Source organism: Trypanosoma brucei, chromosome 8, assembly GCF_000210295.1.
Source record: "Trypanosoma brucei gambiense DAL972 chromosome 8, complete sequence".
Lineage (NCBI taxonomy): Eukaryota > Euglenozoa > Kinetoplastea > Trypanosomatida > Trypanosomatidae > Trypanosoma > Trypanosoma brucei.
The window spans coordinates 1,108,666-1,134,177 of NC_026741.1; the positions used below are offsets into that span (position 1 = coordinate 1,108,666).

The 25,512-nt window shown below is 48.0% G+C and overlaps 11 protein-coding genes across 11 annotated transcripts; all 11 read right to left on the reverse strand.

Annotated features, from left to right (window-relative positions):
- Positions 1-63: 63 nt before the first annotated feature.
- On the reverse strand, positions 64-1,074 carry TbgDal_VIII4170 (ARP2/3 complex subunit, putative; the record flags this gene model as incomplete). Its single annotated transcript, XM_011777450.1, has 1 exon — positions 64-1,074. The coding sequence occupies one exon, from the start codon at positions 1,072-1,074 to the stop codon at positions 64-66; it is 1,011 nt and encodes a 336-aa protein (XP_011775752.1).
- A 979-nt stretch (positions 1,075-2,053) lies between these two features.
- Positions 2,054-2,590, reverse strand: TbgDal_VIII4180 (hypothetical protein, conserved; the record flags this gene model as incomplete). Its single annotated transcript, XM_011777451.1, has 1 exon — positions 2,054-2,590. The coding sequence occupies one exon, from the start codon at positions 2,588-2,590 to the stop codon at positions 2,054-2,056; it is 537 nt and encodes a 178-aa protein (XP_011775753.1).
- Positions 2,591-3,141: 551 nt separating this feature from the next.
- TbgDal_VIII4190 (nucleoside phosphorylase, putative) lies at positions 3,142-4,167 on the reverse strand (the record flags this gene model as incomplete). Its single annotated transcript, XM_011777452.1, has 1 exon — positions 3,142-4,167. The coding sequence occupies one exon, from the start codon at positions 4,165-4,167 to the stop codon at positions 3,142-3,144; it is 1,026 nt and encodes a 341-aa protein (XP_011775754.1).
- A 1,112-nt stretch (positions 4,168-5,279) lies between these two features.
- On the reverse strand, positions 5,280-6,383 carry TbgDal_VIII4200 (mitochondrial carrier protein, putative; the record flags this gene model as incomplete). Its single annotated transcript, XM_011777453.1, has 1 exon — positions 5,280-6,383. The coding sequence occupies one exon, from the start codon at positions 6,381-6,383 to the stop codon at positions 5,280-5,282; it is 1,104 nt and encodes a 367-aa protein (XP_011775755.1).
- Positions 6,384-7,233: 850 nt separating this feature from the next.
- On the reverse strand, positions 7,234-8,520 carry TbgDal_VIII4210 (RNA-binding protein, putative; the record flags this gene model as incomplete). The annotated part of the gene is made up of 1 exon (XM_011777454.1): positions 7,234-8,520. The coding sequence occupies one exon, from the start codon at positions 8,518-8,520 to the stop codon at positions 7,234-7,236; it is 1,287 nt and encodes a 428-aa protein (XP_011775756.1).
- A 397-nt stretch (positions 8,521-8,917) lies between these two features.
- Positions 8,918-11,947, reverse strand: TbgDal_VIII4220 (hypothetical protein, conserved; the record flags this gene model as incomplete). Its single annotated transcript, XM_011777455.1, has 1 exon — positions 8,918-11,947. The coding sequence occupies one exon, from the start codon at positions 11,945-11,947 to the stop codon at positions 8,918-8,920; it is 3,030 nt and encodes a 1,009-aa protein (XP_011775757.1).
- Positions 11,948-12,378: 431 nt separating this feature from the next.
- Positions 12,379-13,092, reverse strand: TbgDal_VIII4230 (chaperone protein DNAj, putative; the record flags this gene model as incomplete). The annotated part of the gene is made up of 1 exon (XM_011777456.1): positions 12,379-13,092. The coding sequence occupies one exon, from the start codon at positions 13,090-13,092 to the stop codon at positions 12,379-12,381; it is 714 nt and encodes a 237-aa protein (XP_011775758.1).
- Positions 13,093-13,500: 408 nt separating this feature from the next.
- Positions 13,501-14,295, reverse strand: TbgDal_VIII4240 (hypothetical protein, conserved; the record flags this gene model as incomplete). Its single annotated transcript, XM_011777457.1, has 1 exon — positions 13,501-14,295. The coding sequence occupies one exon, from the start codon at positions 14,293-14,295 to the stop codon at positions 13,501-13,503; it is 795 nt and encodes a 264-aa protein (XP_011775759.1).
- Positions 14,296-15,081: 786 nt separating this feature from the next.
- Positions 15,082-16,437, reverse strand: TbgDal_VIII4250 (T. brucei spp.-specific protein; the record flags this gene model as incomplete). The annotated part of the gene is made up of 1 exon (XM_011777458.1): positions 15,082-16,437. One exon carries the CDS (start codon positions 16,435-16,437, stop codon positions 15,082-15,084), a length of 1,356 nt encoding a protein of 451 aa, XP_011775760.1.
- A 2,473-nt stretch (positions 16,438-18,910) lies between these two features.
- TbgDal_VIII4260 (hypothetical protein, conserved) lies at positions 18,911-21,160 on the reverse strand (the record flags this gene model as incomplete). Its single annotated transcript, XM_011777459.1, has 1 exon — positions 18,911-21,160. The coding sequence occupies one exon, from the start codon at positions 21,158-21,160 to the stop codon at positions 18,911-18,913; it is 2,250 nt and encodes a 749-aa protein (XP_011775761.1).
- Positions 21,161-23,227: 2,067 nt separating this feature from the next.
- Positions 23,228-25,132, reverse strand: TbgDal_VIII4270 (hypothetical protein, conserved; the record flags this gene model as incomplete). Its single annotated transcript, XM_011777460.1, has 1 exon — positions 23,228-25,132. One exon carries the CDS (start codon positions 25,130-25,132, stop codon positions 23,228-23,230), a length of 1,905 nt encoding a protein of 634 aa, XP_011775762.1.
- Between the last annotated feature and the right edge of the window lie 380 nt (positions 25,133-25,512).

The window sequence follows — 25,512 nt, forward strand, 5'->3', positions numbered from 1 at the left end:
GGTAAGAGGCTCGCTTTCATCTACAATTTTTCTTCGATAATACCGTCTCAAGTGATGTGCACCTCAGGTTATTGTAATCTTCGTTTCTTCAGCCACTCTAGCCTTAGCTTTATTCAACCACTGAAGGCTCGACTCCACACGTTTCCGCATAATGCCGTGCATGTACGTCCTCCCGGTACGGATATGATAGGCTAGCGTAGTGCGGAAGTTTACTAGGTGCATAACAGTCTCAACGAGACGCGGCGGGGGTTCCATCTGCTGCTTATACAACTGGAAGCTACACCAAAATGTGTTCGGATCGCGCACACGACCCCGAGGACCGGTCACAGCAACGACAGAATCCGGAGGGCCACCTTGTTCAAATATAAATGCAGACGAACCACAAAAGCTACGTTCATGCTTCCTCACCTCCACCATTGCCTGCAGAAAGTGGCGTGTCAACACAGCATCGTCCTTAGACGAGACACGCAATGCGATAGCAACAATGAAACTTCCCCTATTATTGTACACCACCATTTCCTCACCATCGTGGTAATGCAGCTGCAGTGGTTGAACTACTTCGGGGTTCGTTAAAAACAACTCAAATTGCCGGGCAAATGCGGGTACGAAGCTCCACGCCCGTAGCTGGGCGGTCGAATGCATTGCCTCCCTCAGCATCTTCGCAGGCACGTTGGAGGGAATGTGCACCGCAACTGTAAAATCTTCACCATCTCCCTTATGTGTGTCACACACAACAAATTTCTGCAACTCCGACGGGAAGAGTGTTGTCAGTACCTCATAAAAGTTCCCATGGGTGTTCAACTCAGCGAATGGAGTGAAGCTCCGAAGCGAAACTGTTACAGAGGCAGTGCCACCAACATTTACTGTCCCGACCTCGCCACTTCCGGTATCTTTTGAATCCACACCACTCGTCTGTGACATCTCTTTCTCTTCCTTGTCCCACTCCACGCGGATGTGATACTCGCAGCCATCGAAGTCTCGCACAACACTTACGGGTATTTTGTTATCGCCCCTCAAGATGCGCTCAACAGCAGCATGAACGGCGGGATGCTCCCTCTCTAACAGCAACAGCATCTATGGAAGGACTATATGCAGGGAAGAAACAAAAAGGAAAAAGAACGCATACATGTATTCATTGTGGTGCCGGTATACTACTGGGACCAGGTTCCCGAAAGCAGTAGGGAAGAAGACAACAAGGGTAATGAAATCAATGTATACATATATACATATAGACCAACATATATATATATATATTTTTTACTGTAAGCGCATGTGTTTTCGTGTGGGAACAAAAGTGAAGCGTGCGGTGTCGTAAAAGAGAGGAAACGCGGGATATCAGCTATACACTGAGGCTTCCACCACGTTCCTCCTACCACTACTTTCGATGATTGTTCCATTCAGTTAATGGTGGGTTAGATGGCCTAATTTCTTAAATTCTGATGCAACCAAGTAGGAAAAGCAACATAACATTGATAATAATGCTGGTGTCACACATGGAAGAAAAACTTCCACAACCAAAATAGAGAACACCGACGTGGGTATTCTCATGTTGCGTCGGTTGAGGACGTGGAAGTCATTCTATGCGAATGTTCAGTCAGCCACACGGTTTAACTTACGCAGAGGTGCTCCATCGTCCCCTCCACCACGGCCAGCAGAGACGAGTCGTGTGGAGGTGACTGGAAGTAAGAAAAGGGATGGTTATTGTGAACCAAGCGACAAGCTCCGCGCCGATGCATATATATATATATATATATATATATTGTTAGTGTGTGCATATGTTTATATATACACATATATTTTATTCTCTTTTGATCCGCCACCAGACTTGTTTTCTTTCAAGTAACATGCGCTCTAAGAAAGAGGGAGGCTGCGAGCGTGAAAGGTACAAATAAATCAATAAAATGAAATCAAAAAAGAAAAAAATGGACATCTACCCCGCCAAATTAAGAAACAATCTCCATACTACAGAGGACCCGCGCTGCTTCCGCTACTTAGAAGGTCCCTGAGAGGATGAAAGGGGGAAAAAACAAAACAGTACAACGTTGAGAAGCGATCAGCATACAAACTCCTTCTCACCACAGTTGTCGCAATGCAAGAAATAAAAGACTGGCCCCTTAGGGTCTGGAGACAAAGAAGGCGGGGAACAATCTACGCTATGGCGTTGCTTGCGGTTGGACGGATCAGCAAACAAAATGCTGCGCTCCGCTACAATACTCCAGGGTGCCCAGTCACGTTGACTAGGAGTTTGAGAAACAATTTGGCACGTGTCAAGATGATCATCTAAGGCATTATAAAAGTTTCGAATCAGGTCACTGCCATCGATACAAGAGAACGACATTGTTCTATCCTGATCGATAACAGCACCGCAGGGGCATGATGATCGGTTCGTGCAAAGATGTGTTCCCTCTTCTTTACTGTTATTAGTAGGGGACTTAGCTGCGGGTCGCATTAGGTGACCATTCGGGCACCAGGGGCATCTTAACAAATTTTGTGTGCCCCTTTGATCCGATGCCGGAAAATTTCCTGAAGCCGGTGGAGTGCTGAGCTCATCTCGTCCCCGTTTTAACCGGTAGCTACCGCTTCCTTCCATTCAATCCTTAACCCAACCACTCCCCTGCCCCCTTCAATCAGCGGAGGGAAAATATTCGAAGGAAAGGAGGAGGAAATAAGGGCATTTATACAATAAGCTGGAAAAAGTGTGACGCGAAAGTGGGGTAGCGACACGCATTGATGGTGGAACAGATACAAACAAAAAAAGGAAAGAGAAAGAGAAAGAGGAAAATGGAAAAAACAAAGGGAAGAAAACAAAAATAGGTATAAGCAAAAAAAAAAAAAGTCACCAGCTGCTGTTTTCCTGCAAAACTAATACGGTGCATACAAAAGTTAATTCATGGTGCGTGCACACCAGCAAGAAGATTGCATGTTAAGTGAAAATTGAGGCAGCGGCAATGATAATGATAACCTCAATTCTTAAAAATGGACATCGTCATTCAACCACCATCATAGAGATATTAAGGTCCATACCCTTTCTCCAGAACGACAGGCGTTTGTGTTATTTTTTTTTCCCTTCACCGTTTTACTAATACGTCTGCCCGTTTTGCTTATTTTGTTTGAATGTTCTAACCCTCCTTTCCCTTTTCACTAAGCGCTGACAAGCGCTTCAAGTATGATTTTGATACACCGCTTCATTGCGGCATCAAGCTGATCACCAAGAAACATTTTCTTTTCCCCAACGCGTTTCGAGACGACGACGCAGGCGGCTCCAGCTTGATAACCCAACATGTCGGAAAGGTAACAAATGGCGCTCGTTTCCATCTCGATATTGGTAACGACCTCCACACCGTTGCTTAGGTTAAACTTCAGGCTTCCAAGTTCCTCCACCATATTTGGTACGGTAAGATGCTTCATGAACCGCCCAACTCGGCGCCCCTGGCAACCGTAGAAACCGCTTGCGGTGGCTGTCGTCCCAATTACGTATTGTTGCTTATCAGCTTCTGATCCAGTGGCAGCGTTGTGGGCGTCGCAGGCAGCACAAATGCTCTTGGTGATATTGGGATGCGCCATTGATGTGTAAATATCAATTGCACGAAGCCCCGTTTGCTCACGAACAATACGGCGAATCTCTTGTTGGTCCTTTGATGTCTCACGAGTCCCAGCCGAGTAGTAGAGGGAAGTGTTGTCCATACCAATGGCGTGCCGCGTGACAGCAAGTGCCAGAGGGGGAACCGATTCAGCAGGTGAGCCACAAGTTCCGAGGCGGATGATCTTCATGGTGGAGGGGTCAAAGAAGGGACCAGCGCTTGGTGCATCTGCATCACCTTTGCGATGGCGCCACTGGCCACGCTCCATGTCATACTCCTTCAATGCGTGAATTTCATTTAGGACAATTTCGATGTTGTCCACACCCATACCGGTGCTTATAACGGTAACTGGAGTTCCCTTGTAAGTTCCAGTGGCAAAACGAATTTCACGGTGATCACGGGAGGCGCGGATGCTGTCCTTGTCGAAGTAACCGGAAATGACGTCTACCCGCCCTGGATCACCAACAAAAATGATGCGGTCAGCCAATTCATCGCTTTTGCACTTCAAGTGAAGTGTCGTCCCGTCCTTACCGATAGGTAAGTCGGTTTCCGACCCCTTCGTGCTTCCATTAGCGGATGCAGCCATTACTCACAATGTTATTGCCCTTGTTATATATTTGTAGTGTATTGCTTAGTTTTTTAAATCTTTTATGAACTTCCTTTATCCCCACAGCGAGAAAATGTGGCAATAGTTGCAAGAAACAAAAACAAAATGTTCCTGTGGCAACGCAAAGAAGCAAATTCGAATCGATCATATGCATATATATATATATATATATATATATATATATATATATTCATATCACAAAACCAAAATACACACACACACAAAAAGGGAGCTACATCATGAGTTAACGATGTGATCTTCCGGTCCCTGCGGGAAAGGTAATAACCTCGTAGCTCACCTACAGTGCAGCACGTGTTTAGGTGCACCTTACACGTCCAAAACGAGCGGAAACAACGACTGAGTGAAAACGAGGAGAATACGAAGGTAATACCGCAGTCCAGCACAATAAAATAACCCGGCAGTGCTTTCACCATTGTAATCGTAACTGCATTGCTCACGCACAGCTCCTCTAAAAATACCCCCATACGTTATGATGCGTAGTTCTGTGCAAATGCCTGATGGGGACACGCGGGATAAACGATCGAACAAATAACCGTTGCATTCGCCGTTTCCTCTCCACACAATCCCCTGTTGCGGGTATCTTTTCCTCCTCTCAGGGAGGATGAGAAGTAAGAGTGAGTAAAAGCTTAACAACAAAAAGTGGCATAACTCACGTGCATGATACTTCCCGTCTGCGACAATAAAGCGTTACGGAAAGGGGAAAAATGGGAGAGGGAGCGGGTTAAGACACTATAAAGTAAAGCCTTGGATTTCAACAAACGAGAATAACGGTATTAAAGTGAAGTTCCGAAACCCTTACAAAAATGAGGGTAACGCGCAACACCAGCAATAAGTTAGATTAAACAAAGCCATAACACCCTCGAATCGACCTGCACCCTCCCCCCATCCCTTCTTCCCGCCTTGTACCACAGCAGCAATACAGCCGTTGCCCAAAGTGAAGGAAGTCCATTTAAGAAGATTTAAAAAACAAACAAGAAAACGACGGCCAAGACAGCCGATTTTAATGTACAATAGAGGTTTCCAGGCGTGCAGGGTAGGGGGATCGCGAGAATGTGACCCCGGGTGTTGTTTCAACCACTTTGGTGTGCCCTGTCTGCCCAAAGTTTTGCGTATTCGTATGATGTAGAAGCCAACACGCCGTCAATAAGACACGTCCCAATGTTTAGGGCGAGGCCACCATAAAACCCCAAAATACCACGGGTACGATACACCTCACGCGTGACTCCCCAAAGGCGTGCCTTAGGGGCCACTTGCAGGTTCGCACGCACAACTAAATACGGATTGAAAATGACTGCAGTTACCGCGCTTGTAATTACAGACGCCACAGTATTTAATGCAACGTTGTCATCCCTCGCGAGCAACCAGCGCTTCCAGGACAACCATGGGGAATAAACGAAGACGGGCTCCGTCACTGGGTCCTCTCTCCCATCCAACAAGAAGCCGTCTGCAGCGGCATACAGGTAGCCCTTACTGACACCGTACATCGCCCACCATACGGCCGTCCACTGGCAACCAATAACAAGTGTTGTGCCGTAGCCTGCATAAATTGTCCTCAGCCCTCCCTCGCGGTACATGGAGGCAAATGTATGAATCATACAACCGGGCTTGACGGCCCTGCCTCTTTGAACACCCTCACAATTAGCTGTCATCTGTCGAAGTGCCACAATACTCAGTGGAAGGTGCACAAGCCTGCACAGAGCGTCAGCGATATAGCCAGACACGGCGTCACGAGTTGGTTTGTTCGCTAGTGGTATATTCTCCCGGCTGTACTCAAACAACCACAGGTAGATTGCCTCGCTTAGGGCACATCCAAGTGCGAGGGCTGCCATCCCTTGCGTTAAACCAAGTAACCCACCTTCCGTATTGTACACGAGTCGGATGATTTGCCGGGTCGTCATTTTATTTGCAACAGAGCTCGTTTGCTTGCGCGCGAGGGCAAGGTTGAGCGGTTGCTGCGCCGCTGTGCGCAACCAACATAGGATGACGGCATATGTTACAAACCACATGCTATCCAAATCCGAGTAGCTACGGTTTAAACTGTTCGTGTGTTCGTGCGGACCCAACTCCGCTGTGGCCGTCCCACCATCGAATTCAGTCGGCGCGTCTCCTGCTGTGTGTTTCTCAATGTTACTTTGGTTCTCCTCAGGCTTTTGAGCCCACGGTACATCCGACATCGGTATTATTGGCTTGCAATAACGCTGCTATTAAACAATAATTGGAAGCAGTTACAGTGGAAATGCACCCAGATCCCCGAAACAGTAATGATGGTAATAGGAGGGATAATTATCGATGAACTCTGAAAAGCACAAGTGGGTCAAGGTCGTCGGAGTACACCGGCTGAGCTGTGATTCCTACCAACAGCTTTCCCCGGGAGGGGGGGGGGAGTTGAGTACCTTTAACGCTAAATTTGCTTAGCCCTTGCTCCCTCTATTGCTACCTCTGTTAAAACCTTATCCCGGCAAGATTGGGTGAAGATAGAGGAACAAAATAAAGAAAAGACAAAAAGGAAAAGACAAAAAGGAAAAAAAATGAGCAAATAACAACGATACCAACTGTGACCTCGCATCGGGAATGACAAATGCTAGGTCGAAACGTTAAAAGGGAATAGAAGTAGCAGCCGATGGTACGGTTTCAGCGAAGAAAAGAAAAGAGATGTGTGTGTCCCAAGGAAGTAACACACCGGTGTGCATAAAGGTATAGACTACCACACCCTCACGCTCAGCACTCGATTTCACCAGTTGCTCTTTATTTTTCTTGTGTGTGCTTCTTCACACCGAGTAATTGACGAGCGTCAAAACAACAGCCATGAGCACTCCTTCTCCTTAGGAGAAACTCCCTACGGCTTCCTGCATACGTTATTATCTTTTCATTTAATCGCGTTTATACTTAGCACGATGGCAGAAGGCACGGCCACACCAGACCGAGGTGCGAGAGGTGTAACACGAACACACACACACACGCTTCTCCTCCACGTATTGACACGTTTGCATCTTTTTTTCCTTTCTGATTACCTTTAACGATTAATTACGACGTGTCGCGCTTAACTCGGGGCTTGGTCGCCTTCACCGATGAAGATTTGGTGAGATGTTGCGGTTTTACCGTCTTTTTGTCCTCCTGAGGTTGCTTTCGCTGTTTGGGATATGTCCCTTTTTTATTCACTGGACTGTTCTTCCCCGACACGTTTGAGGCTGGAACTGTGGCTACTGAAGAGGAAGACACAACCGTTGACCGCACCCCACCACCTTTATTTTTCTTTCGTCCTCCTGCCACACCATTTGCATTGCTGCTTCCATTCTGCTTCTTGCCACTAACCCTACTGCTGTCGTTACTGCCGACCCCTCTTTTGCTTGCTATTTCCTCGCACTTCTCCTTTGGCCCGCGTGCCAAGGCACTTGGTGGCACCCTTTCCAACTGTTTGCAAAAGTCATGGCATGCGTAGTCTATACCCAGGGCTTTCAGTTGAGCATTGTTTTTCTTCTCAGTTTTCGAGTACTTTATAAGGGCGGCTATGGGATTCTTGTAACGAACGTCATGTTGTTGTAGCGATATGCCCTTTGTTTTATAGGCGTATGCCAACTGGCGGCGCTGCTTCACTTTTTCCTTCGGTGGCATAGGACGGTGGAGGACTGCCACACGGGCCTGTACGCAGAAGCCACCAAGTGCCATGCCATGACATTCTTCAACCACGATAGGAAGCACCGACTCATCATCAAACTGCACGTAGGCGATTCCTTTCGACTGATGCGTACGACGACTGCGAACACAGAAGCAGTTAAGCACTTTCGCACCAAATTGAGAAAAAAACTTGAACAATTCCGTCTCTTGAAACTCCGGGGGAAGGAAACGGAGGCGGAGTACAGAATAGGAGAGCCGCGTCCCCTCTCGCTTTGCCTTCTCGAAAGGATTCTCCTTCTTATCGCTTTCCTCGTGGTCATCGTCACTGGAATCACCACCAAAGTCGTCACTCCCTATAGATTCGTCGTCGCTGCCACTGCTCTCAAGGTCATCCACGTCGCTTTGGTCTTCAGCTTCATCATCCAATTCCTGAGGGACGGAGTCCTCGTTTTCATCACGCAACCGCTTCTTGGATTTTATTATACCACTGGACTCCATGCGTCTTGCCGCAGCGGCGGCTGCTTTGCGAGCAGTCGAGTTGTCGTCATGGTTATCATCCTCGAAAGTGACGCGAGGCCGCTGTGCTTTCTTCTCCACACCGACAGTTCGGGTTTCAACTCTCGACTTGGAAATCTCGCCTGCACGCTTGACAACGGCTTTGCTCTTTGGGGGCACCTTCTTCGCCTTGATCCCCATGATTTAGGCACACACAGAAACACACAAAGCAAATACGCTAGTAATTGAGTCCTTATCTCACTCCCTCTTCCTCCGGTGGTGCAACCAAAACTACAGATACCGTGCGGAGTGGGGGAAAGAAGGTGCACAGTCAGTCATAAAAAAGAAACAAACAAAAACAAAGTAGGGAGCAGAACAACGTAGACATAAAATACTCGAGGGGAAAACCCAAACAACATGGTGAGAAACAAGTGACTGCCGTGGTCAGTTGTGTTGCTTGTCCGTCATTGGCGTAGTGGTTGGCAAGTTCATTTACATCTAATGAATCCACATAAACACACACGCTCACGACTTCAGTATACAAAGCGCCTCTATATTCTAAAGTATACTGCCAAATTATGTACATCCACACTACCAATCACGTCCTTTCCTTCACACTACTGCCGAGGAGAGGTGCAGCAGGCGTATCAACTCCATAACGATCTTTTCCCAAGGTTCCGTTGCGGCACAACCCGTTGTACCAAGCCATTGCATCTAACAATGTTGAGCCCTGATTTCTCCCCTGCACCTGGGTTCCTGTGCCAATCCTTGATCCCACCGACCCTAAACCATCTCTGCACACTTCCTTGTGCCAAGCAGCTACCAGCTGCTGCGCCATTCCTCCCAAACGTGCGATGTTATTCGTGCTTTCATCGGTTACAGCGAGCTTCCTCGAGAAAATTGTCTCAGAAAAGTTAGTCAGTGCCAAAATATCAGAATACATGGCTTGGAAAACAGCCACCCACCGCCGTGAGGATATGTTTTCTGGAAGGTTCGCGGATCGTTCAGGAAAAGAATTACCTGAGCGACAAGACACATTGATCTTGTAGAGCCAAGTTACACGCTGTGCCATATTCTCGTTGATGGTAGTTTCGTACGCAACTGATTGCTTCTTCCCACCGCTCATCCGGAAGGAACCATTCTTGACAGTACCCGGAGAAGCACCGGAAGGCGTGGGGGCAGCCCCACCGTTTTGTCGTCGCACGTCACGAGTTAACCGAATCCTCCCCGGGCTTCCCTCCGTTCCACTTAGTTCGTCTTGGGGAAAGAGCAGAAGGACAGCCTCTGACAACGCAAGTGGGTAGCAGTCGCACAGGCGACCGGTCGTTAACAGGGAACCAATTAACGGGCTTTGGACAAGGGAGGGGCCCGATTGAGGAATTTGAACCCACTTGGTCGTCGCGGATGCAACTGCTGGAGGTAACACTGGTGAAAAGAACGACTCGACAGCCTTCTCAGGCGCGTCTTTGAGAGCCCTGAGCACATCCACTGCAACTTCCTGCGGCTGCAAGAGTGCCTGACTCTCATTCTGGTGAGGAATGTCGTTAAGACACAGGGATAGTTGCTCCGCGATGTACAGCCGGAGATTCGCCGACCCCGGACGGCGGAGTACTTGACGAATGTTTCTCATGATAACCGCCAGCTGATACACAACATGATCGGGTAAGTTCCTGTGCTCTCCATCAAAAAATGAATCGGCTTGCACCAGGGAGGCAGGGGACACTGTAACCGTACCGGAAGGACTAATGCAGTTACTCCATGTTTTGTCACATGTCCAACCACAAAGACGTTGCAAGGCACGCCGTAACCATCCGACACAAACGCAGGTGAACAACGGGGTGGTTGGTATTGAGCAACAACTACTCAAAAGCGGGAGAATTGTGTCAATCAAAAGTTCTCTGGAGCAACCACGGCTGACAAGTACCTCTGCGAGACGCGCGCCTGCCAGCCGCACAACAGTTGACTCATGCGAGAGGGCACCGATGACGTGATACCCCGCGATAGTGAAGATGGTTTCGGAAAGTGAATCCTCCAATCCCAACTCTGCGCTACTACGGGCGGAGTCCAAAACCGAAGACATCCTCTGGGTTCTGTTAGCGGAGCCGCCGCCAGCCCTCGCATCTCGTGTCACGCGTGTGACAACGGCAGCCAAAAACAGTAAAAAACTCGTCCTGGCACTCGCACCACCCTGTTGCGTTACAACATTGTACACATGCGATACGATGTCAGGGAGTAGTTTTAATGCTATAGCTCGGTCGGCAGGCAACGCAGAGCAAAGGAGCGCAGCATGATTGTCGGCACCAATGTGGTCTAGTCGTCGCATCGCTTCTTTTGCATTATGAAGGATGTCGTCACGGTACAACGAAACAGCAAGAAATGCATCCACGTCGGATATGTTTGACATCACCGAAGCGAGAAACATGTAGCGCTGTGAGGCATGCTGACCACTCGCTGATGCAGCCGAAGAGGTTAATTTTAAAAGATCACTCGTGTTTCGTCCTCGCGGCGAACCTGGCACCGACTGACAGTGCTGTGCCCTCTTCGGCGGTTCTCTAAGGAAAAGGGCAGCAACTTCAGAAAGGTTACTGCCATCACGTAAGATTATCGCTGCTACATCACCAACACGCGAAAGTAGGGAGCTCCATACACGGCACTGTAATAAGGTGCCGACAGCCGTTTCATCACTTAGAAAACAGGAAGTATAAGCAGCCTCGTCACGAATTTTAATACCGGGTGAGTGCTTGGACAATTGAGAAGGCGGAGGTTTCAGACCGGCCCCTTGACTGCGCACGATACCCTCAATAAAATTGAGGGCGGACATTTCTTCCGTATAGGTTGGCCCTAGGTCTCCCAAATCTGGATCCACATCCCTTGTGCTTCTTGAAGACCGCCTCCCTGCTTTGCCCCCAGTAGCGCAGACAACTGTTGGTTGAACTTCTGAACGACGCATGGAAATACTAAACGCTACAGGAGGTCTCTCAGTACCTTCAGCACCACCACCACCACTGGAACCCACATCTTCGTCAGCAGGGTCTTGTGCCATGGAGTGAAGAACACGACTGGAGGCATCATCCACAGCAGGAGGCGGTACCTCGTTCTCCATCGGCTGTATTGGAACAAACCCGCGTTGCATTATGCCACGAACTCGATTTGACTGAACTTTCCGCTCCTCCACATGGTCAGCAGTGGCCTCAATATCCACCTTCTTTGCCACGGACGTGTGTACAACTGTTGGTGGGGTAATTTCCACTGCAGGAAGCGGTGCGGCTTCGAGGACCTCACGCCCTGTCAACAGTGTATACAACTGCCGCAACAGAGATTCAGCATAACCCTCGCGGCATGCTATTAGTCCCTCTATCATACGGTCGCTTAGCGGACAGTTGTTCTGTTGAAAATGCTTCTTTAGTTGCTCCCAGTTGTTGCGCTTGTTCACCACGCTTAACTTATCCTCGTAGGAGTGCATGGAAATGTTTTTCCAATAACGGGAACAAATGGTCGCTACAAGAAATCCGTTGGACAGGTCACGCCTCGGGAACCGCAAAAAACGTGGAAGCTGCAGACACCTCAACCAAGCGAGGACTTCCCGGGGTAGTCCCTCATGTTTGAACTGACAATGAGTTTCTAGCATCAGAATTTCTTATATGATCTCAGATATACTTATAAGTAAACAGGTGAACTGATAGAATTACGAAGGCCGCACTAGTGGCCGATGTAACACTTCGGCGGCCCCGTTGCTTTTAGTGCAGTCCCTCTCCAATCCAATGTGCGTAGGCCGTCCCGCCGGCAATGATATTTATTCTTCGCTCAGACCAATTTGCTAATATTTCGTTGAACAAATGTTCCCAAAAAAGTTTTTAACGCAGGATGAAAGTAGAGAAGGTGATATGCACAGCAGCGACAGCTCAGTAAGCAAACGACACCCAACACTCAATTTTTTTTTTAAATCAGTCGTCACAAGCAGCGCACAAATTTCTCAAGTGGACGAAGAATGGCGTAAAAACGAGTATGTGCCTCGTCGCGCTTTTACTCCTTCTCTTCATATCACCTCTGGGGCTCATCTCATCGGCCCATCACAACGTAGCGCAGCCCCGCAAGCCACCGCCACCACGCAGAAACTAAACGAAGTCGATAATAAGCACACACTAAAATGAAAAGGGGTTTCCTCTTGACCACCCACGGGGAATCGCGCCGCTGCTGAAGGTGCAACTGCTCAAAATACCCCGATCCAAAGCCGTGTGAGCCCTCCGATGATCTTAACGCCGCTGCGATGCGCTCCGCCTGGGCTCCCCGCCGTTTCTCCAGGGCTCGAGCTAACGCCACGTACTCAAACAGAGAAGTCGACCCCTCACGCAGCAGCTGCTCATCTTTTTCTTGCTTCCGTTTTTGTGTTGTTGTCTTACCGCGTTGCCACGGCAGATCCCAATTTGCCATGCTGAGTGGAGCGCCAGGTACAACAAACGAAGCAGCTACCACCTCCATTTCCTCCCTGCCACCGCCTCCAGTTGAAGGGGTGTCACTTCGGTCAACATTATTGCCCCTCATTGCCTCCTTTTGTTTGCCAGCAAGGCATTGGAGGGTTTTATATGCGGCGGTTATGTTCGCCATTACCTCTGCAGATGACTCCGGACCATTGTTATCCGGATGGTGTTTCTTCACGAGTTCCACGTAACGCCTTCTAAGCACCCGCCGTTCAATTGGTGGAGCGGCGAAACCCATAAGTCTACATGCTTGGCCTACGCTAACACTCCGTAAAAACGTAGAGTAAGTGAACATATCCACGTTTGTTTTATTGTCCGCACACCTTCTCAACTCTGTGGGATCTCCGTTTTTCCACCAAGAGTCAGAGAAAAGGGGTGTGGTACAACAGCAGCACGGGGTGAGAACATGCAACACAAAGAAGAACGCAGGGACAAAAAAAGTATTAATGTTTTGGCTCCGACGAGAACATAAACGAATAGAAAATCTCAACAAGTGGCCACACAACGTACTTCCATAGTTTTCTATGAATAAAATCAACGGCCATTCTTTTTTTTTCGTTCGCACCAAAGTAGAAGAGACCGCGGCTCGTGTACCCGAAACGTTGTGTGCAAGAAGCAAAGACATACAAACGCAGACTCAACAAAGGCATCTGTGGCTGCACCCACAAAACTAGGGAGGCCCTCGAGCTTTCCTACCAATATATTACACCACAGTAAAGAGCACATCCACACTGAGAAGTTGATACATTTGTAAAACAACGTGGTCCACACGATTAATCCATGCCTCTTCGCCAGCCTTTCCACTTTCTCCAGCCGCTGACTTTGTATCTATTTCCAGAAGTAGCTCCATAAAACGTTGAAGTAAGTACCCTGCACGAACTGGCTCACCACAAAGAATATGAATGAGACCGATCCTCCGGTCCCGCTTTTCCGGAACCCCACCGTATCTTCCTACCCCCAGCTGCCCCTTCTTGGCACTGCGCAGGCATGGACCCAAATAATAGTCCAGCAGGTAATCAAAACTGGCCACATCTGCAGTGGCTATAAAATCAAAGTAAGGCCCCTTCGACATTGCGAGAGATACCTCCGATTCAGCGAAACTGCGGCTAAAACTTTCATAAGGTATGATACGATCCTTTACGGAAGAAAGAACTTCACCCCACGAGCTTTCGTCGCTAATGCCATTGTGTGAAAGCCCCTCCCCACGTAGAAGAGCTTCCCCGGCTAGCAGAAGTTGATCATCAGTTCCAGCATCACTTGTTCCAACATAAGTCGGTCGTGTGCCGCCTGCTGACGATCCCCCAAGGGATGAGGCAAGTCGGTTGGGGTTTGCCGCATCGCGGTTCTTTTTAACATCAGTGCTGCTGGCACTTACCAAAAGATAGTTCCGTAACTGCCCACACCGTAGGGCCAGATGAGCGAATATCATGGAGGCGGTAACAGTGCTGCTGCGATCACCGCCGTCCACAATGTGAAGGTGATAACGGCCCGCCGTCATTTATTTAAGAGTAAATAAGTAGATGTAGGCAATGTATTTATACACGTTCCGGTTGCTCCGTGTCTGCTTTTAGCTTTATTTGTTTCCTTTAGCAGTTCGTTCCACCGAACGGTATTGGCTCGTTCCTTTTAATGTCACCGATTAACTGGCACTCCCGGAGAGTTTTTTGCTGCCGGATGTAAACCTTGCTCTTGAACGCCTAAAGTTCCCTTTGTTTCTCTCACTGTTTTTTTTTGAAGAGAAAAATGTGGAGCACAAAGAATTTAACAGCAAAAATACATAAAACGGCAACATCGTGCAACAACATGAAGTAGAGAGTTACGAAGCCGCAAGCGGAAAAATAGAATCAGATGACATAAAGCATAAAAACAAAAGTGGTGCAAATACTCCTACTATCGGGTGGACCGTACACTCGTTCTAATAGAATACAAATAAAAAAAAAATAGCATATTATCGATGCTCCTCTCTTTTATTAGGTTATCTCTATTTTTTTGTTTTCCACATTAATACAACCACTAAGCAACGGTATTGCCGACCGCTCTGCGTGCATACGCGCAACTATGTAACAAAACATTCCATGAAGTAATGAGGGTGGGGAAAATAAACTTCACTAGACTTATATACACATAGAAATAACAAATAAACTGGAACTGACTATGCAAACCACATGTAGATCAACCCTGTCATAATCACTTGGACGGAGCAGCAGGTGCAGAGTTGTGTTCACCTCCACCGCAAAGTCACGCACGAGAAAACACGCAACCACCACCTCGCAATGCAGAAGCTTTACTTTGGGGCGTCGCGACGGGATGGAAGTAAAACGGTAAGCGGTGCGGTTTTTTGACTTCCTTTTCGGTTACTGTCCTCACCAGCTCCGGTTTGGGCGCGATTTGTTGGAGGAGAGGTCCATTGGGAGTAGTGAACAACTGCAGGGGCCTCCACAAACCATAACCTTTGACGATACGGCGATTGTCCTCCGGTGTCAACAAGACGGAGGCGAGGGTTTGGGGGGGCTTCTTGTACTCCCATCGCTTCTCGTGCCGCACAAGCAATTCCCGAAGTTTTGGGGCGCCACGTGCACTTTTTACTATCCATATTTTGTTTCTTCGGGGAGGAACAGAAGGTCGTATCCGGAAAGGCTACACTAGCTTCAGAATCCTGCGGCCGCCCAACTTCACATCGTAACGGTGACTTTTTACACACGTTCAACTCTTTACCGGTGGCCACCAGTTGAAACGGCACCTCCTTTTCACTACGGTAATTTGCATGGTATCGCGTCTCCTGAGTTTTGACATCCGCATGACATCCAGGTGTTACTTTGCCCTCATCAAGCGGAAATTTTTCGTTTGCTTGTTTCAGCGGCCGTTGCGAGCCGTTTAGCCTCAGCCGCCCTTCGCGCCGTTCACGTACTAAAGAACAGAGAGCTGCGCTCCTCTCCCTTAGAGCCACAACCAACGCATGATACTCTTTATACCCAATACGACTCTCTCCCGACGGTGTTTCCATAGACTCAAATTGTTTTTGGTTATTTTCTGTGAGTAACATCAGAGCGGAGGAAATTCCAGAAACCGCATCGACAAATGCCTCAACTGCGACTGCGGTTACATCCTCCTGCTCAGACCTTCGCAGCGGTTCAGAAATGACACAATTCAACCCATCGGCAGCCGTCGTCGCTCCCAACCCGGGGTTTGAGACGGCTGCGTGACCGGTGGGGCACACGGCTTCAAAACCGCAGCAGCAACCGACACCGATTTCGGTATTTGGGGAAGGACTGGAGTTGGCGGAAGAGAAGTGGCGGCTTTTCTTATCTGGCACGACATGTTGAATACTTTGGAGTGGTGCAGAACACGTCTCGGCCGTTTCCTCCAGAAATGACTGCTGACGCTGCTCGCCAGCTTGTTGTTCTGAATTCAAATCCTCTGAAGCGCCCACAGCACCAAACCCGGAGCCGCAGCGACTCCCCCCGATTTCTTCATGCGTTGCGGCATTACGGTGCCGCCCTCTCCATGACCGGGGTGGGCTCGGCGCGAAGCCCGCAACATTACCTTGCATTCGTCTTTTCTGCTCAAAAGGAACGAGGCGCGGAAAATGATGAGGAAAGTAAATGTTGGAATTGAGAAACGCTTCACGCAGCAGAGACATTTGATGTCCATCAATAAACAATCAAGCGAGTAGCGACTCAAATAAACGGTAATAAGAAAACAAAGAAAAAAATTAAAGCTGTATATGTGCGAAGGTACCGGTACAGCAACACACATACACACACACACACACACACACACACACACACACAAATGACGAAAAGAGGGGTGAGGGAATAAGTTTTAAAAACAACAACAACAACACCAAACAAACAAACGGAGACATATAATAAATAATAACAATAACAGCGGAAGCAAAGAAAGGTAATATGCGGCATAGCCTCTGTTTCCCCTCGGACCCCTGTTACCTTGTAGACATCACCACACACACACACACACACATGCGACACACGTCCCCCTCCCGTTTGCTTTCACACAAGAATGCACATACATCAGCAAATACACGTGTGCAGGTTGAGCGAAAAGTGTTAACATAAAGCATTGTGCCAATACCAAACGAGGGAATGGAGTTAACACAGCAATGACACGACTGGCAATATAAACTGCCGCTACCGCTACGTTACAGAGCAAGTCCCGCTGTGCACAGCCTTCCTCTGAGCAAAGCAAGCTTCAAGTGAGATAATATTAACTGCAATAATAACCCAACACACAAACATTAGCCATACATGTGAAACGAAAGATAAAAGGTTTGCTCCCACACTGTCATCAAAGTCGAGTCGAAGGCCACTGATGTGCGCCCTTAATAACGGTTGCCATCTATTATTATTATTTTTTTTTTCCTGTCTCTCTCTCCCATCCCTCCAATGCCATCTTAACACACACATGCACACAACTATTTTCTCGCTGCACGTTTTACTTGCTTTGGTTTAATATGGTAATCTTACAGGGAGTCAAATCAATGTTTCATTGATCCTTCCCTTTTTTTTCCCCCTTCACACATCTCTGCTTCGTTGTTTTTCCGCAACTTCTTCCACACACTTGCTTCCCTCCCCCCTTTACCTCCCTCCCTAAACATCACACGCATAAGCACACATACAGATATATATATATATAAGTGCGCGTCCGCAACAAAGAGAAAAATCCACATATACATACACAAATGCATACATATATATAAATATGAATATATTGAAAGATTTAGAAGGTGTTAATGGCCGCTGCGCGTTACAACAAGAAGTGACGCCGAAGTTCCCCCACCCGTACAACTTTTTTCCCCTCCACCCCGTTCCTTCCTTCACTCGACCATGCGTGTCATATCATCATCATTGTTCCCGTCACACCTCTGGCAAAAAGATGTACTTAGAGGAATGAGGAAAGAAAAGTGGAAAAAAAAACATATATATATACGTGAAGCTCCGATACAGTAAATATTCCTTCGCCCTCTCCCCCCCCCTCTTTCTCAGTAAGTTTCAGTGAAAGGCGGTTTTAAAAAAATATTATAAACAACAGCGAAAAAAAAAAAGAAAAAAGGTAAAGGTAAAGGTGTCGGGTAGTGGTTGTGGCGGTAACATTTATCGACCACAGGTACGAAAACCTTAGCGGTATGATGATGTGAACAACCCGCGAAGAAACAAAAAATCCTTTTTAAGGAAATTAAAAAGGAAAACAAAGAACAGAAATATCTATAAATATACAAACAAGTTGAAGCAAATGTCCCGTTTTCACACCGCTCAATCCGACGCCTACCACCCTGTGGACAACTGAAGTTCAACGCATTAAACCAGAGTTGGTGGACATACGGAAAGGAGCCCTCGAAGGGTGTAAAAAAAAAAAAATTGAGAAGAAGGTGGAATGTCGGGTGGAGTGGAAAGTAAATCCTTCAGTTGGTTTTAATCAAACGACAAAAAACGAAAGGGAAAGGAAGGGAAAGGGGTAAACGGCATCCGCGCGCACAAGCGAACGAGCAGGTTCTGTTACTGAGGAAGCAAAAAAGAGCGAAACAAGAAAAAGAAAAAGCACTTTTCGCCAAATTTTGTGATCAGGTAAGAACAGGAGCCGCAGAAATACACGCATGTGAAAGCAAACAAATCAGCAGATGATGTGTATACAAACGTGCGTACGTACTATTTATAATAATATATGTGTGTGTGTGTGTGTGTGTGTGTCTACAAATAAATAAATTTATTTATTTTTCCTTGTATGCGCAGCCATAAACGGAGGGCAGAGAAAAAAAAAAATGTCAGGGATGGAGGAGCGAATGCGAGGAAAATTGCCCCGCCGCCGTTACCACCACTCACTTGTAATGCTTCATTGGATGCCCCCTTGCACAGACAACCACGCACCTACAAGTTCGTACAACTCTCAACACCTCCACCACCACCAGCGAAGCCACCAAACACATCAACAGATTTCAATCTGCCAACAAAATAGAAGTAAAGAAGGACGAAACCAAGAGAAATGATGTAAAGTCGCTCCCCTCCCAACCAACGCCCTGCTTCACATCTTGCCATCCACCTTCTGATTTTTTGGTTGTGGCCCTTCGTCGTACCACCCACTCTTATTACAATCTGGATTTATTTAGATTTCTCAAACGCAGCAAAGGCCTCCTTAGCAGTTTCGCCGTACTTTGTCGTTAAATGTGACTTGAACTTGTCGAAGGCATCTTTTGGAGAAACGAAAGGCCGAACTGCCTTTAAGAAGTCCTCAAAGGCTCTCTCCGGCGTTCGACCAAGAGATTGCCACGCCACAAATACCTCTTCTAGTAGCTGGTGAAGGGGTTGCTTTGAATTTACCATCCTCTTCAGCGTCTCCTTGTGCTCACGGCAGAGATGCTCCACGTCAAATCGAACAAAGGTAAAGAAAGCCGATATGAGGCAGCACTGATGGTGGAGGGACCGCGAAATGGGACCATTCAAAAGAGGAACATTCTTTGCTCCGTCTGCATCACATAACTGGTTGAAGAATTCCACCTCCGTGTCATATGTGGTAAATTGCCTCAAAATGTCGTCTGATTCATCCACCACTGTACCTGACAGAAGCGGAGGAGAATACCGCAGCAGTGCCGGTAGTACACGGAAGCGGGACTTCGGGTCGTAATCGGCGTTGCTGTTTTTCGGCCCCTCGCTGAGAACAGCTTGAACTTCTTTGAGCATATTGGCTATGTGGTCGCGGCTTCCCCCGCAGTCAACGAGCATATCCAGGAAATCTGTATGGAAGGAAAGTGGGAACACACTACGACCTCCCTTTATAACAATTGCCCAGTTATGGAAGTACTTCGGAAGGTCGGTAAAGATATCTTGCTCGACTGCATCCCTGAGATGCTTACGGAGCGCTTGTCTCACTTCACTGACAGGTAGCACCCTCGCGTTCCCCAATTTCTCGAACAACTCGCCGAGCCGAGCGCGTTGATCTGCATATCGCATTGTTGTGATATAGCGGTGAATAATGGAGGAACAGTATGCTATGCGTGTCTCCTCTGGGATGTCTGCCAATAGCAACGACACCTCCTCCAAACTTTCAGCTGTGAAGTACTTGTCCATGGCCGCCCAAAACTTATCCCGGGACGGAACAGGCTTAAGCGGGGGCGGTATCGGTGGCAAAGGGTGTCGTTCACGCTCGCTATCACCCGTCCCTGTCACGTTACCTCCTCGGTCTCCTGAACTTCGCGCCGCTGCAGCAGCGGCCCCATGACGCGGCACCCAATTATTATCTATTGTCTCAAGTGTGTTTAGCAATAGGAACTGAATGCGCCGCTGGGGGTGAGTGTGCATGAGGTCCTGAAGCACGGAGCGAAAGTGCGGCACGAGCTCCGCACCCTCTTTGGAAAAATCTTTCCCGCACGTCAGAAGGAGATTCATGAAATGGATTATTTCGTAATCAGCGGGTATACGTCGTTTCGTCTCCGGACCGTACAAAAGCCACTGAAGGATCTGCAAGACTACCTTCTCGCGCACGAGACCGTGCGTGAAGAGGAGACCCAGAAAATTGATGTTTGCCTTCTGCTTCGCGGCGAAGTTCATTCGGCGTTGCTCCGCCTCATCCTCAGGAAGGCCCGCAATCTCCCGCTCCAGCTTTCCTTGAGCATCATCAGCCTTCTCAAACATATTCTGTGACTGCCTAATAATTGCACTGCGAATGCGTCGACCCGCAGGTTCGTTGTCACCGATGCTACTGATCAAGTGAGCAATCAGCTTAACATAAAGCTGTACAAAGATGCTGTCCTCCGGTTGAATGGACTTGTGAAAAATCACCCTAATAACCTCTTCAATTTCTTCATCGTCGGATTGACGAATGGGAAGATTGGTCAACTCCTTCTTCATAAGTTCAATGTTGTCTTCACTTACTTTCCCGAGAATACCTAGTACCTCGTTGTGCAACTTCCGCTCACTCATCACCTTAGAAGGCGCAGACTCCCCCTGGAAGAGGTCCTCGCGGGAGAATATATGCTCGGGCTTGTTGACGTTGTTCTCTGGCATCTCCTTCCACAAATCCGTTGCGAATTGGAGAATGCCCTTGGGTGGCAAACATTTTGTGTTCTGCAATCTGGTAAACTCAGCGATCTCGTAGACGCAGTCTTCCGGGTAGCTGGACACTGGGGACTCGGCGGTTCCAGGGGCAGGAGCCGATGTGCGGTCAAAAATACCTGCCGATGGAGACGGAGCCGCCTGGTGGCGGAGGGGTGAGCCGCTGTTGACGCCCCGACCGAGTCCGGCCCGATGAAAGCCAATCCCACGACCTGTGGGTCGCTGAAACGAGGAGGGCCCTTGCGTTAATGGTGCAGACCCTATGCGAGGGGGAACAACAGGTGCGGCGCGGTGCTCCATCGTTGTCGATATCGCTTGTATTCCAGTGATGCAGTTGTAGTTCCACTCCCCGTATGTATATGTCTATTTTGTATATGTAGGTCCCTCTTCTATCACTTACCCGTTTCCCTCTCCCCTCTTCTCACGTATGAACGACCCCGACCTTTTTAAATGAAATGCCCCCTGTGGGTGAGCCGAACAACTCGAATGGACGCGTGTGTCCCTCGCCTAGTAGGCACAATTGCTACTCGTTTAGTCCTTATACCGGCTAAAATGTTGATCACTATGCACTGTCCGAATAACTTGTCAGAAGACTCCCTGGTTGTTTGTTGTTATTCCACAAGCACCTCTTCGTCAGATTCTGCGTACCTCCTTCCCCTTTCCTCTCTCTTCTGTTGCTCCTTACTCACTAACTGCTGCTTAGTTCTTCCCTTGAACCCAACTATAACTTCCTTCTTCCGCACTGCAGCTCCGCAACCGTGCCACGCTATCCCTGTATATATATGCGTGTGCGCACTTGTGTGTGCTTCCGTCCTTGAGTCTATTAATCCTTCCTCCCCAGAACACAACTAATACTTTTAATGCCTCTTTTCCACTGCTTCCCTCACTTACCCTCGTCTCTTCCTTACACGGACTGTGTCTTATTAACTGGGAATGTGACGTTCCTTCACCCAGCGCCAGGGGTACGCGCTTACCCTTCCCTTGTCCCCTAAAAAAGATCTTCTTCCCTTTCTTTTTAAATCAATCCTTGATTTTCTTTTATTCTTTTTTCCTTCTTTTTCCCTCTTTCGAAAAAAAAAAATATTAACCTCCTCTTACCTTCCTTCCCACAGGCCAACTTTTTTTTTTTCCGCCGGCCCTGCGGTCTGTTATTCCCTCTTGGCTTCTCCTTTTCCTATGGGAGTACCTCTGTTTACTGTGCCTCTTCCCTCTTATATTTCCTTTTCGATCTTTACTCCTTATTCCTTATTTCTCTTTCCTCGATTGTTCTTTTATGTCCCTGCCGATGTTGTTTTACCCACCTCTAGTTCCCTTTTCCCAGTCACCTCTCACAGGTCAATAACCAAAAGATGTTAAAAACAGAAACGAAAACCCAAGGATAAAATCGAATGACACCTAGACAAAAAAAGATAAAAAGAACTATTTAGTGTTCAAAAACAAATGTTGGAAAGAGAAAGATGGAGAGAAACTGTCCAGGTTCGACAGTGCAGCACTGTAAAGGTATAAGAGTCAAACATAAATTACACTAAAAGAAGGGATTATTCCCCTCTTTTTTTTTTTTGTCGGACCACAATGGTAGTGAAAACACGGATAACTTCCAAATCGTGGTTCGCATTTGCATTTTACAAAACGGGGCCTCACGGCACTGACGGAGGGCCCACACGTCCAGACACCGGGTTTGGTGAAAAACAGGTGGAAAGGAAGAAAATATAAGCATGAATATAACATAATATAACATGAATGGTTATGCGTGTTTGCACATTATATTGTACAGTCTGGAACCATTCTCCTTTACTCCCCCCCCTCGTACGACCACTTGGAACAGTTGAAAGGGAGTTTTGGACCGGTTCGTACCCCTCCTTTTCACAGCTCCATAAATTCAGAGGTACCCACAGCGAACTTCGTGAGATCCTCTTTTTTTCTTTTTGTTTTACTTGTTTGTTTCATTGCGCTTTCAGTAACTGAAGAAGCACTTCATCGGACAATGAACACGTGAAAAGGAAGGGGAAGCGAAGGAGGAAGAAAAATAAAAAGTGGAAGAAAGTCAGAAGTACCAGCGCCTTGTGAAACTGTCAGTGAAAGACCCTCACTCAGTGTGTGGCACCAAGATGTGGGAGAAATGAAAAGCAAATGGGAAAAACAAAATTAAACAAAACAAGAGCAACGTCTTCTCCCGTTCAAATTACGGAAACACACACTTTTCCACTGCCGCCACACCCAATTCACATATCCTCCAGTACGTCCCACATAACATCAAATATGAAACGAAACTACGGATGGAAACTCACGACGAAAATAAAAAGAAGAGTTGCGGAGTGTGTGTATGGGAGGGAGGGAAGTGCATCCCAAACCGAAACAGTTGGCTGCTCATTGCTTAAAGAGAAACATAATGACGGAAACAAACGTGTGAAAACTAAGGGGCTCCAACGTATTCTTTACCAAATAATTACGGAAGTGAGCACGGTGATCTTCAAACCACAGCAGATGAACTGCCGGGCTGCGGTTGTATAGCCCCTCCATGTCCTCCCACATAACTTTACCGCATGGCGTGCTGCGTTCCAAAGCCATGAAAAGCGCACGAAGTCGAACGGGGTGCGAAAGTAACAACGAAACATCGTCTACCTCAATCGTGGGGGGAATGTCATACATTGGTTGCGGGGTCGCGAACTTCGGTGCAACACGAGAGAGCACCGAATTGCTTATGTACCCGCTGTGGCGGAAGGATAAATCGGCACCCGTCCCACAATCTCTTCCACTCGCGAAGGGCAATAAATACCTTTCCCCGGTGTGACCCTCTCCAACAGAGGGAAGAGGCACGGCAGCAGTGGCATCACTCTGTAATAGCTCCCGCTCACCTTCGCCATGCTCCTGCTGAAGTTGACCCTGTTGAGATTGCAAGGGGGGAAATATCGCTTGCACCGCACTTTCCAGTTCGTGCTCGCGCAGTAACAAGTCGAGCTCCCGCGCACGCAGTAGTTTGGCATTTGCCGCCAATTCTCGCTGTTGCTGCGCCAACTGGTGCTCCAGTTCCTTTGCTTTTTGTTGCCAGTCCCGAGCATTCAACTCACGATTTGCTGTCACGCTTCCTGGTCGGCCCTTCACACCCTTCCTCTTCGAACCCAAAGGAGTCTCTCCAGTGTAATACGAAATGTGCGCCTGCATGTTTGCGTTCTTCACCGTCACAGTTGCCTCTAGTGTCGTCGGCCCTCGGGTTGGGGCACGGAGCCCCGGGAAAACCAGTTCACAGTGGGGTCTAACCGTAACTACACCTGCAATCTCACCGTGATCCATGTAGCCGCTGAGCCCCGTGCAACCTGGACTTTCAGATGAAACACCCTGGTCACCCACCTCCGCTGTGGCATGATGAGGGGCGAAACCAAAGATGGCAGCAATGCATTCCCCCGCCTCTACAAGGTTGGACGCCGCATGCACAGCGTTTCTAACCAAATCGTGACCAAAACGGGCTCGGATGCTGTTGGGAGAGTTGCAGCACGCGTCGACGGGGTTCTCCGGTCCAACGAGGGCTAACAAACGTTCCACGGCGTTTTCGCCCACGAGCTCCACCGCCAAACACGTCCCACCAAAAGCAAGGTGTTGTGTATGCTTCTGAAGAAGTTCCTGATACGGCAAATTTTCTAGCATGCGATTCCTTAAAACGGCAGCAGACGAGTACCTTGTTTCAGCGTTGTCGCAACCTTGCTGCACGTCAATGCTTTCTGCCGGAGGGAACAGAGACTTCTTATCACAGCCGTTAACAGATCCCTCGCTTGTTTCTCCATCATCAGCAGTTTTCGTTAAACCAGCATTAACGGCGTCACCCCCTTCACAACGAAGCTTCGTCAGCTGCATAATCTCTGCTATTATTACCTGACTTCGCTCTGGTTGGCTGGAGCCCTGCTTACTATCACTTTCACCGTCATTACTATTGCCCGAGCTCCCCCTCTCAGCGTTGTCCATTGCTCGCAGAGGTGTGGACTCGAGTTGCTTGTCACTGTTTGACTGGTTTTGGGAGATATTACCGGCCTTACGGTCGGGAAAAACTTTGTCAACCCTGTGTTCTGCGTACCGGGAGCGCCGGACGCTCGGAAACATCTTCACGATCATTTCGGCCTGCTTTGGTGTTATGATGAAGCTTTTAGCTATCACCCGGAAACCCTCATCTGCCACTATCTGAAGAATATTACGATGGTATTGCTCAGCATCAGGTTTGCACAAAAGAAAGGTGTGCTCAGCCACCTGAGTTGCTTGTGCCTTTCTCGTTTTTTTGAACATTGTCCCTCTAACAAGATGCCTACGGTGGCTAAAACTTCCCTTTCCTCACACGCCCTCCACCGTATGGGCCTGTGTGTAGTTTAATTTACTGTCGCCTTCTTTATTTTGTGTATATATGTATACTGTCGATCTTCCCGCTGCCAAGTTTTTAGAGGATTCCCCTAGTGACTTGTTGCTTCGCTATTTTCTGTATGAACATCGCGCGCGCATGGCGGCAAGGATAAGCAAAATCATATAAATAAGGGGGAATTATCGAAAAGGGGTGAGCATGCCAGTGAAGCCGTTGTATATTCAAACCGTAAAGGAACAACAGTCGACACACACCATCGAACAACAAACTGCCGTAAACGACCGAAGAAGCAAGCAATTAAAAGTGACCA